We start from the raw sequence: 12,341 nt of genomic DNA, 5'->3' as shown, positions 1-12,341 counted from the left end.
GCCTTTGAGCAGGGCAGAACACTCCTGCTTGAGAGAAATCACCGATGCTGTTGGGACAATAACTCTGAACCTCCTGGCTCAAGCGGGCTTGAATTTCCAGTTGTGTTGCACAAATGGAATTTCACTGGTGAGCTCTATCTCAGAGCTCTTCTGTCATTAACAAAAGTGGCTCCAAGTAGCTAATCAAAACGAAGCCTGATTATGAAACAATGAAGTATTTGCATACTTTGCTTAGAGCATATGATTGGACATCACTGTTGCACTCTGCATACAAATGACAGCTGATGAGAAATCCAGGCTTACTAACCTCCTCTTGAGGAGCATTTATTTTGTCCCGTTTGACTTAATTGTAGTACCTTAAAATAGACTGCCGGATGCAGAAGCAACCCGGTGAGTGCCTGCGTTACCTGGCACCCCCCACAAGCACTCTGAAACAGCTGTCTGCAGCTTGTCCACACTGCCACTTCCAGACTCTGGGGTTCATGTCAAGGTGGATGTGTGCTCATAGCAGTACTGCCCATCTGCACTGCTCTCCTGGTCCAGAAAGGACCCAACAGCCCCAGGTTTCCAATCAGCTTAATTGTTGGCCATGCCCTTTTCTGTTGATTTGGTTTTGTTGTTTGTTTCTTTCCCTTGAGAGGCTGCACGCACAAAGACCAGATTTGGAAATTCCACGATAAATGGCCTGAGTCACTGTCCCTGTAGCACCCTAAAGCAAGACTAAAGTGGGAGGGCTTTAGCATGGACAGTAATGTGATATGAGATGTACCACCAACCCCAGGCATGACCTATGGGGGGCACGAGCCAGTAGTGGAGACACCATGTCCTCCCCAAAGACTTCACCAGCTTCAACCACCGCTGCTGACACACACAAGGGGAAGGAGGGACTGCCAGCAGCACTGCAGCTCTGCATGGTACAAGCTGAGGGCTGCTAAAAATGACCAAACCTGGGGAAAAAAAAAGCTTAAGGACATGGACAACTTAGGGAAAGAGCATCCAAGTGTTGCTGGTGTGGATGGAAGATAAAGAAGCTGCTCTAACAAAGGCAAAGCCACACAGTCATGCTGTTACCTGAGGCGGGGTTGGGGTGGAGGTGGGTCTGACGATGGGCGGCGTTGGGTTCCTGCTGCCCCCGCCGGACATTATTTCTTCTGTTATATCTTTGCCCCCCTGGTTCGGATCCCGGATCCGGATCTACGGTTTGGAACCAAGAAAGAGTTTGAGTGAATCTTCCTTCACAAGCTGTCCCTGGGGCTCAGGGGCAGGACATGCTACCATCCCACACAGCACGAGACACTCCAGACTGAGCTGATGCTCTGCAGGAGCACTGCAACCTGAAATGCATGGTATCTCATCTCCTCATCTTAAAACCCAATTCAATCAAAATGCTCATCAAACACACGCACCTCTTCCCTTCGATCTAAAGCAAGTGTGGCACAACTTTAAGAAGAAATGCATGCCTTGTTGTGCATCTGTGATCTCTAGATTAGGAAAATAAGCTTAGCGAAAATTGGACAATGTAGCAGTTTAGCTACAGAAATAAACTTGCCAGACAAAAAGAAAGAAACAAAAAGCCCCATATTACCCAATTGGAGATGCAGTGGCCTTGGCAGCCCAGCTGCTGGGACAGGAGAAAGCCTTTCTGTTTTCCTCTTCCACACTGAGATGGAGCATGCCATCCAAAACCAAACACCTGAGAACACACTGAGCGCTCAACCGGCGCCTGAACCGCTGTCACTGCAGGTGGGAATTCATCAGGCCACATGGAATGAAGTATCAGTGCATATATTCTTCAGTGTATAGCTTGTGGGTTCCCATTAGCTGCAGAAGTGTGTTCCCTCCCATCTGGCTGTGACGTTACAGAACAGCACAGAAAGGTTCCCCATCAAACTGAAACGAAGTCAGCGCTGCGCAGTGCCAATGCAGTGTGGGTGTGCGATGGAAGAGTCAGCCCCTCCAAAGATACAGCTCAGGTTTCAGCTCAAGCCCTCACCCATGTCCTTCAGCCTTAGCAGCAGGGCAGTGCCCAGACACAGCGTACTGTCAGAGAGGCTCCCTTACCGTTTTTTTCTCTCTTTTTGCTGGTGGAGGCTGCTGCTGCTGCGTAGGCACTATGATGGGTGCTGACTGATACACCGGCTGACTCGGGTAGAAAGGTGTTCCTGGGGAAGGACAGCACAGAAATGAGTGAGAGATTCAGCTTGTTTGTTAACAAAACAAAACCAAACACAAGAGGTGAAGCTGCTTGTCCACCTGCTCCTCCCTCCCTTCTTTTGACCAACACTTCCAGCTGCAAACCAGTCTGTTTTGCTCTTCCCCACTTCCACTAAATGGGAGCTGCTGCTCCAGCAAGACAGGAGATGAGGTCACTTCTTCACGTGAGAGCTTAGCGTGTGCCCCAGTGGCTACTGAGACCCCTAGGGCAGGAAAAGCAACGTGCCCCCCTTGGGCTCCACTGCTTGGTGACACAAAGAAGCACAGACAGCACCCCAAAACTACACTGCATTGCTGACTGCATGCCTAACATCCAACACCGCTGCATTTTCTTTATGCACTGAGACTGCCTCATGGAGAATGGGTTCTCTCCAGAAGTGCTCCACAAACAGGAGTGTCACAGCAGAGCTGTCTCCTGCCCACATACCAGACAGCAGGCAAGCGTGCAATGCAGGGCTGTTGTCTGCTTTTCCATGGATGCTAGATGGCCACTTGCTTTCACTCCCCCCCCCGAATTAATCTGATTTATTCTTCAGCTGAACTAACCTTTGAATGGGAATGAAAATCTGCACTGTGTTTCTGACGTCTTTGTGACCACTGTAACCAAAACAGGAGGTTACTGCTATCTCAAGCAAGTGGAGAAATACACAAAAGCCAGTGAACCCAGCTCTGCACAATCTGATCTGCAACTTCAAAGGATGCATTCCTCAAGCTGTCAGCTGGAAAGCAAGGGCTGAGAGCAGGCCCCACTGCTGCAGCTCCAAAGGAAGGGCTTGTTGAAACATCCTGGGGTTTCCCAGAGTTCTTAGAAGTGGGCAAGGCAAGGCAAATAATGGCAATAACAATGATACGCATTACTGCAAGACACCTATTTCTGCAGTCATTCAAACAGAACAGGTTTGTTTGTGCTGATAGATCCTGCAGAAACTCTTGGAGGGGACTGTGCTTCGAGTGTGGTATCATCGCATATGGCAGCATGTTAGAAATGACAAAGCCCTTCCAAGGCCCTTCCAAGGGCTTTGGAAGAAGAAGACCTGCCAAAGGAAGAGGTGCCATGGGACAGACGGACGCTCACACATCTGCATGCAAGGAGCCAGGAGAGAGGCGGCTGTGAGCTGCTGGGGGATGGAGGAGGAAGCTGCTCTGCTCCGTGGTGTGGCTCTGAGCCTCAGGGTCTGAGAGACAGTGTCACACACTCAGCACCACGTGCAAACGGCCACAGAGCACAGCACAGGGCGACCACCCACCCCACAGCACCAGACAGCAGGTAAGGCAAAGGCTTGCCCTTCTCCATTTCTAAACACCAAACGAGGAATGCGGGAACCAAAGATGCTAACTTTGGAGGGCGTAGCTCAGAGGAGACAAGGGCTGAGGGATGTACTGACAACACCTCAATCAATAGTAATGATTTAGCAGGGAATAACAGCCAGCCACTATTCTTGTTCACACGTGACTGTGGGTAGTTCTATGAGCTGCAGCCCTTCCTTGAGCATTCATACAAACAAAACTCCATTACTGTGATTTTTTCAGGAGTGAATAATCAGGGCCGTAACACAACCGAATCAAGCAGCTATTTAAAGTTCAAATAAATGCTAATCCAGTTTGGTATTACAAATCTTCAGCTTGACAAGTGCAAAAAACACACGCAGGAAACGTCCAAGCAGAACTCACCATAGGCGTTGGGGAATTCCCCAGGACCCGGTCCTGGATAGAACGGGCCCGGCCCCGGTGGCTGCACAGGGTACTGCTGGGGGGGCCCGACGTAGGGTGGGCCGCTGTGGCGATACTAGGAGGAAAAACACAACCACCTGTTTACAGAGAGATAGGCGATGGCGTGCTGCTGCACGAAGGAAATGCAACAGAAGCCTCAAAAATCAATAAAGATGAGGCTGTCAAAGTTCTTTACAAAGACAAGTCACTCCCCTCTTTTGGTAATACTGCGTTCTTACAAAGCCCAAGGTTTTAGAGCTGTTAAGTCAATTTAAATACATCTACAGCATTTTCCAAGGAGCTTGATTTCACACCGTTGCTGAAAGGATCTCGAAAACCAAAGGGTTCATTCATTCCTAATGCCTCCGTGCTCAGATGAGCAGATATTTCATAAAAGAGAAGGTCGGGATCTAAATATGCAGCGAGAGTTACATCTCTCTCCCTCTGCTGATGCTGCAGCAGTCATGGAGAAAATCCAGACAGAGCAAAGGTTGCTTGGCTTCTAGAGTGCCTGGGAAAGGTGTCTGTACCTGTGGTATACAGTACTGGGGGGCCTGAGGCATGGGATACGGCATCGGCAGGTGATTAACCATCATGATGTGTTGGTTGGTCTGATACACTGCGGTCGGTGTTTGTGCACCAGGACGGATGGAAGGGCTGCTGTTCTGGATGGTGGCTCGTGGAGGCTGGATCTGAGGCCTCTGAAAAAACTGGGGCAGGGAAGGGAGAGAGGGAGGAGAGAGGAGAGAACAAAGAGTCGGTCAGTCCTTCTGGGGAAGGATGGGCAGCATTACAAAGGCAGACAATATTGCCATTCAGTACTACTTCCAAAGGGTTGCCACGCATTCAGAAAACAGCAGGACAATTTCTGACTATTTGTAAACAACAAGCTCATGCTAGCACCTTCGATTTTTACCAGGTGTGAAACTTTACATCTAGCTATTAGTTTGCACCTACTGAATTATACACCCCAACTTTCACAGCAACAGCCAGAAACACAATTTCTGTCAAATATGCTTTTATAAGGTGGGATGACTGCCAAAAGCCACCTTTATCAGGAAATCAAAGATCAAGGCAGCTGTTCCAATCTAACTCCAGAACAGCTGAAGGCCCAGCTTTATGAAGGCCACAGACGCCCCGTGCAAACTGAGCCAGGGAACTTGTCTTGTGCTTCGTTTCCAGAAGGGTGGCAACCTCTTCCAGGTGGCACCAAACTCCTCTACCATGTTTGCATGAAGTGATGCCCCAAACAAGTGGAACAGGTCCAGGAAATCAAGGAACCCACTGGAATGTGCTCAGGTCTCGGCTCAGAAGCACTGGGAAAGGCACCAGCATCCCAGGATGGAGCTTTCACAGCAGCCCTCGCTCCGGCTGCGAGCCCTGGCAACCCTCAGACCCAGCTGGTAAGGTATGCAGACAGTCAGGCATTCACTAACAAAATAATGATGCGAGTGAGAAAGAGACACTTATGCCATGCAGAACCAGGAGTTAAAATTACCTGTATAGGTCTGAATCCTCCCTTCAATAACGAAGCAAGAAAGCAGCAGGAAACAGAAAGAAAGCCAATGGAACAGCTTACAGATCAATAGGAAGGAATAGGATTTAACATGCACCCTAACTGCACACAGCTCCATTCATCTTTCTGCCCTGCTGTGACTGAGATCCTGCACAAACAGCAAGAAGGACACTGAACTGGTGCAGGACTGTCCTACCAGAACCCCACATCAGGGGCAGAAACTCCTCTGGAAAGGTTTCATATGGAAGTACAGAAATTAATAATAATAAAGAAAAAAAACAAACAATAATTAACTGTAGGAATTGTGATGCTACACAAAGACTCTATATTTACTCTGTTCCTAGGTCAAACATTTTTCCTTTTTGGTCTCTTTCAGTAATACAAAGTGGATAAAGCAGTAACACATGCTCAAATCATGGGTTTGGTCTCCACTTCTGCATCCAGACTGGAAGGATAAGAAATGCCGCGTATTTAATTGCTAAGCAAAAAAATAACGATAATAAAATTAGGTCATCGTACATCACACCAAAGAAAGCTGACTGATGAAGTGTATCAATGCAAATAGTCTGTGAGAACCAAAAAAAGAGGGTAATTGCTAAAGGATGAAGGCATGTGCTAGGCTTGTCTGCCTCGGCATTCGGAGAGCACGGGGCAGGGCAGAAGGAAGCTGTGATGCCTCTATGTGACATGACAGTGACATTAAAATGGCCGTTCTGGTGCTCCTGAGCGCTCTATGATACCTACAGTGCTCCCATAGCAAAACACGTCTCCAGAAAAGCCAACCTCTGCTGCAGAAATCCAGACACAACCAGGGTGAGCACAACGCCTTACGTCCAACTCTGTGAGCCGGGGTGCAGAGCCATCACTGCTCCGTGTGACCCGGACAGCAGCAGCTGCATGGGGACATCTGGAAGTGAGGGTGCAGGAAGAGAACGGGAAGAGCTGTGCTGCTCTGCTCCTCCACTAACACAGCTGTGTGGCTGCCCAGACGCAAGGAGCCACTACCGGGAGATATGCTAAATTTACAGTGAGATTAACTGAATTCTGCAATTCCTCAATCCCTGAAGACATCAAAAAGAATTCTAAAATATTTTCTTTCACTGCCGCTTCTCTTCACTATTCTCAGGGCTACTGATAAATGTGCAGAACCATCAGGGGGGATGCCTTGGAAGGGCCTGTACTCCAGGTTCAGGAATGAAGGAAATCATGTCGTTTCTTTCTCCGCTGCCAACTGCTGAGTTATGACCATTGCTATGCTGTTAGCGGGTTGCAGAACTCTGGGAGAGCCAAAGTGCAGTAGGGAATGAAGAAGAAAGGGAAGGGAAAGGAAGAATGAGAAAAGAGAAGAAGAAAAGAAGAAAAAAGGCAATAGCCACCACGGTTCTGCAGAGTGAAGGCGCTGGAGATGGATGCTCCCCAGCAGCAGGGCAGAAGCTGGGAATCCTGCAGCGGCGCACACAGGTGCCACCCCACACTCCTGCAGATACGTGTCAGGGGCCTGCTGGTAACACAGCACTGAAATGGCAGAGGAAAACCTGACAGCAATGGAAAGTGCTGGCCTACAGACAGCTTTTCCTTTCTGCCTCTGGCAGAGCATGAAACATGAGGGGTAGGGGAGACACGCTGGAAAAACTGCTCCTCGTGGAACGCAAGCCAGCTCTCCTCCCTGCCTTGGCAGATGGAATGAAAGCATGCTCTGTGCACCACGTTGTACTGCCCTTCCACCGAGCACTCAGTAACACCAGGGGAGTGCCAAGATGCTCCATGGCAGAAAGAGAACCTCCAGCAAGGAAACTTGGGGTTAAGCAAGCAAACCAACCAAACCAACAACCTCTCCACAACACTGCCCACACCATCAGAGAGGAAGCTGGATCCAGAGAGGAAGGAAAAAAAATAAGGTTCGCATTACTTCTAGGAAGAAGGACACAGCAAGAAAAGAAGCAGATCCGTTATTCCAAACAAGACAACAGGAGGATGTGGAAGAGCCAGCCATAGAGGTCTCCAGCAAAGCCTGCATTGCTTTGAGTTATTCCAGTTCCTGTAAGTCAAATTAAAATACACAAGAAAATCAGATTTCAGAGCACTGTGCAACAGGTTTGTTTATGGGTTTTACTGCCCAAACTCTGCACTATCAGACTTCTTGATGCTTTCTCCTATTACGTCCCTTCGAAGCTAAACTAGCAATACTCAAAGTCATTCACAGAAATATTTTACTACACTGATTTGGTAAAAGATTTGTTTTGAAAGGCCAAAGGGGTGCTCACACAGACCCATTTTTAAGTAACGCTAATGGTACCCTACAGGAGAATGCCAGGAGGTTGAAAACAGACATTGTGCCCCACTTTCTTCCAGAAAATGCAGAACTGGGCCCGGAGCGCACAGCACCCACAGCGCCAGAACAAAGGTGCTCTGATGCTTCTCACAGAACCCTTCCCAGATCACTGCCTTCAAAAAGCCCTGCTATATCCCAGCGATGGTCAAATTAGTGCAAAACACTCTCGAGTCAACAAGGAAGGAGAGAAGAACTGAACTGCAGTCCTCAAGTCCCAGTCTCACCCCTCATCTGTCCACCTCTGCTAGCTAAACTCTTCCAGTCTGCTCAATGAGCTCTCATCATCTCAGCAGCCCTCCTTGTATCTGCCCAAGGAAATCTTTGTGGAAAATAAAAAAAGGATAATCACACACATTCCCCAGACATGGTTTTGCCACTACTTCCTAACACAGCAGTAGTAACTCCCTGTTCCAACTGGAAATAACTGCTCTTGCTCATGTAACGATGGCATCACACAGGTGGTCCCAGCCAACACTTGGTATTTCCCTTGGCACTGAAGTGTGAGGGTCTGCTTTCTGCGATGCTGAATTGCACCTTGCTTCCCCTGCACTGGCCCTTCTCACATAGGCTCCCTATGCTGCCCGTACTTTCCAGCCTTGTACTCGTTAGGTTTGCTGCAGACATTACCTGCTCTTTGTGCCACGGTGATCAGTGAAGGAAATCCACCACGAACCTCCTGCCTACCCTCTCAGCACTACTCTGCCACTTACCCAATCAGTCCTTGTAGACACCCCAATATTCTCTTATTCAGCATGTTCTGCTTTAATTTTCCTCCCACGCACAACCCTGTGGTCCCAGACACTGTCTGCTGAAGGGCTGCCATAAGAGACATCAGATTTGCAAGCAGACAAATAAATGACCAAAGCAAACGCCAACCTCCTGATAAACCTCTGCTGCGCCTTAACTGATTTTCTATTGGCTCCAGATTTCTCAGTCCTCACTCCAAGGGAAAAGCTCTGAAAGCTCCACTGAGCAGCGCAGCTTCTGGGGACAGCAGAGCGCACGGCATGCGCTGCGTTTGCTCAGATTGCTCCACTGCAGTGAGGCTGGAAGCTGCAATGATCCATGAAGCCACACACAGAACTGCAGAGAAAGGCAGTAAAAGCAAAGCTCAACTTGCTGGCCATAAGCCTCCAAAAGGTTCCTTCATCCCCTGTGACCAAATGAACTCTGGCAGCAAATCTCCGACCTCTCGGCACCGCAAGGCTCTGTAACACAGCACGCTGCTGATGCCTTCTGCTGTATAAGCCACACTCAGAAGAACTCACACAACCCCAAATAAATCTGCAATGAGCTACAACTCAGCCTGCCACAACCAATAAACTCACCTCAAATACAATTATAAGCCATACAACCCTTGAGTTTATACTTACACTGATTTTTAATTGATTTTTTTTAATTGATTTTTAATTTAATTTTTAATTAAACTGTTTTTAATTACAGTGGCCTCTTCAAAGCATCCATTCTAAAATATCCCATGCGCTCCTGAAGTTGTTTCCCAAACTAACAGTTATTCTGCATTTTTAGACTCCAGCTCCAAAGAAAACTGCTATTTCCAGTTGCGAGGATCAGAAGAAACAAGGTGGCCCAACAGCTTCACACCAATGAGAAGAACACAAACAGGGACACTCCGTGTGCATGGCGGGACGTGGGATTTCCACATTCAGACCAAGGCAGCGCCCCCGGGCTGTGCTGGAAGCCACAAGTGGACAGAGATGTAAAAATATCGCTGCAAAACCCTCGATGGCACCCATCTGCTCCCTGATAGAACGCCAGGCCTCCCAGCTGTGCCTCCACAGCTGCATTACCAGCAGCAAGGATTAGTTACGCACATTTAACTTTTAATCAGAAACACTGTGGTTGTTTCCGTTGGACTTCAGCTGCTACTCACTCAGCACAGCATCCTAAATCTCATCTTCATATTTTCTGTCACACAGACCTCAATGACACCTCCTGTAGCACCGGCCAGCTTGGGACCATTGGAGCATTCCTGACCAAGAAGAGACTACTGATACAGCTGCCCCACCACCTTCAGGTGCTTGAACAGTGCTAATTTGAGGACTCCGAAGATTTAATAATTACAAGAAATAACATTAAAGAGCAATCCATCCCTTGACTGCAGAAGACGCAGGATCAATAACAGGCATATTAATGGCATCACAGATCGTTACAAACCTTGTTGTGTTGCTGCCTTCCTACAAGAACATGTTACATCGCCGTAACACACAGCAGCACTGCTGTGGGAGATGCACTTTGGAGTTTTGAGGGTACAAAATCAGCCTCAAAGCCTGCTGCTCATATTCCATATTTCTCTATTTCAGCAGACCACATTTTTCCAGTTCATGGAAGAAGAATAATTTACATTAGACTCAAATTCCTCCTCATGTTGGCTCTGCAATGAGTTCATTCCCACGGCTGTCACTCCTCTGTACAGGTCAGCAGCAAAAATCCCTTTCCCCACCCCCCCAGTCTGCATGGTGGGTAACCACTGACATTGGGATTAAAAGTTACAGGGTGCCCAAGTCAGGAAAACACTTGGGAAATTACAAATGCTAACTGGTGACAGGGTCATACCTGGGTCCAAAGAAAGCTTTAAACCGTTATGACAGCAGGGTGCTGCAGTGCCATCAGTGAGCCCTGCCAGCACTGCGAGCATCTCCTGAAGGGCTGAGCTGCCTCACACAGAGTCAACTCTTCCAGGTTCTGCTTCCATCAACCTGGTAATCATTACAAGACTTATTGACAGATCACAATTTGTATTAGTATCAACGTATGAAATAACTATTGATTGACAAACACAGAAAAAACAGAATCACAGGGGTTGGAAAGGACCTCCGGAAATCCCCCAGTTCAACCCCTGCTAATTCCCTGGAGCAGGATGTGCAGGAAAGCATCCAGGTGGCTTGTGAGTATCTCCAGAGAAGGAGATGCCTCCACCCCTGCGGGCAGCCTGTTCCAGAGCTCTGCCACCTCCAAAATAAAAATATTTTTTCTGACATTCATATGGAACTTCTGGGTTCCAGTTTGTGCCCGTTGCCCCTCGTCCTGTCTCTGGGCACCACCCAAAAGAGCCTGGCCCCATCCGCTTGCCTCCCACCCTGCAGGCATTTCTAAGGTTGCTCAGATCCCCTCTCAGCCTTCTCCTCCCCACACTGAGCAGCCCCAGGGCTCTCAGCCTTTCCTCATGCAGGAGATGCTCCAGGCCCCGATCTCTCTGTAGCCATGCTGGGCTCTCCCCAGCAGTTCCCTGCCTGCCTTGAACCGGGCAGCCCAGCACTGGGCCCAGTGCTCCGGATGCGGCCCCCCCAGGGCAGAGCAGAGGGGAGAACCTCCCTTATTCTGCAGGCCGTGCTCTGTGCAATGCACACGGGGTCCCACTGGCCTTCCTGACCACCAGGGAACTGCTGGCTCGTGGTCTCCCTGTTGGCCACCAGGACACCAAAGTTCTTCTCTTCTAAGCTTCTCTCCAGCAGCACAGCCCCCAGTCTGCAATGATGCTTGCAGTTGTTCCTCCCCAGGTGCGAGACTCTACACTTGCTCTTGCTGAACCTCATCAGGGTACTCTCTGCTCAACTCTCCAGTCTGTCCAGGTCTTGGTTGAACGGCAGCATATTATTCCAGTGTGTCAGCTGCTCCTCCCAACTGTGTATCATAGCAAACTTGCCACGGGTACATACATTCCTTCACCCAGGTCATTGATGAAGATGCTGAACATGACCAGATCCTGTACTGACTGCCAGGGAACATCACTAGCTACACGCCTGCAGCTAGACTCCATGCCACTGATCATCACCCTCTGAGCTCTGCCAGCCAGCCAGTTCCCAGTCCACGTCACTGTCCCCTTGTCTGTACCACACTTCCCACGCTTGTCTGTGAGGACGTTAAGGGAGACAGTGTCAGAAGTCTTGCTGACATCAAGTTAGCATTCACTGCTCTCCTCTTGCCAGTCATGACATAATAGTCAAGCATGATTTCCTCTTGTTGAACTCATATTGACTATCTTGATACACCTTCTCTTCCAGTTGCTTGGAGAATGACACCTCTCCAGGGATGGAGGTGAAGCTGACACCCAGAGTTGCCCGGCTTCTCTTTTTTGCCTTTTCTGAAGACTGGAGTGACAGCAGATTTACACCAGTCTTCAGAAACATCTCCCATTCCCTACAACCTTTCAGAGATGATAGAGCATCCAGTTCAGCATCCATTCTGCAGCTCCCTCAACACTCATGACTGCAACCCATGGATCTGCATGTGTCAAGTTTGCCTCGATGACCTCTGATCAGATTCTCCTTGACCAAGGGAAAGTCTTCCTTCCTCCAGACTTCCCCTTATCTCCACGGTCTGTGATTCCTGAGTGCCAGTTTCAGTAGAAAAGACCAAAGCAAAGAAAACGTTCAGTTATTCTGCCTTCTCAGTGTCCCTTGTAACCAGGACACCCACAATGCCCGGTCTTCCTTTTGCTACTGATATACTTAACAAAGCCCTTCCTCTTGTCCTTGACCTCCCTTGCCAGATTTAATTCCAATTGGGCCTTAACCTCCCTCACTGCATCCCTGCATGCCCTGACAACGC

The 12,341-nt window shown here is 48.8% G+C and overlaps 1 protein-coding gene across 9 annotated transcripts in view; it reads right to left on the bottom strand.

The window, feature by feature from the left end:
* The window catches only part of EIF4G3 (eukaryotic translation initiation factor 4 gamma 3), a 92,417-nt gene that overhangs the window by 36,958 nt on the left and 43,118 nt on the right, over positions 1-12,341 (bottom strand). For all 9 annotated transcript variants that reach the window (XM_042892489.1, XM_042892488.1, XM_042892490.1 and 6 more), the window contains 4 exons: positions 4,455-4,634; positions 3,886-4,000; positions 2,062-2,162; positions 1,072-1,194 (listed from right to left, as the gene is read on the bottom strand). In XM_042892489.1, the coding sequence (XP_042748423.1) occupies positions 1,072-1,194; positions 2,062-2,162; positions 3,886-4,000; positions 4,455-4,634 (519 nt within the window). The remainder of the gene's footprint in view (positions 1-1,071; positions 1,195-2,061; positions 2,163-3,885; positions 4,001-4,454; positions 4,635-12,341) is intronic.

This window comes from Lagopus leucura, unplaced genomic scaffold (assembly GCF_019238085.1).
Source record: "Lagopus leucura isolate 7727_CA_CO unplaced genomic scaffold, USGS_WTPT01 35097-0_obj-0_obj, whole genome shotgun sequence".
NCBI classification, from domain to species: domain Eukaryota; kingdom Metazoa; phylum Chordata; class Aves; order Galliformes; family Phasianidae; genus Lagopus; species Lagopus leucura.
The sequence above is the reverse complement of the archived record's forward strand: the minus strand, read 5'-3'. Positions and strand labels throughout refer to the sequence as shown.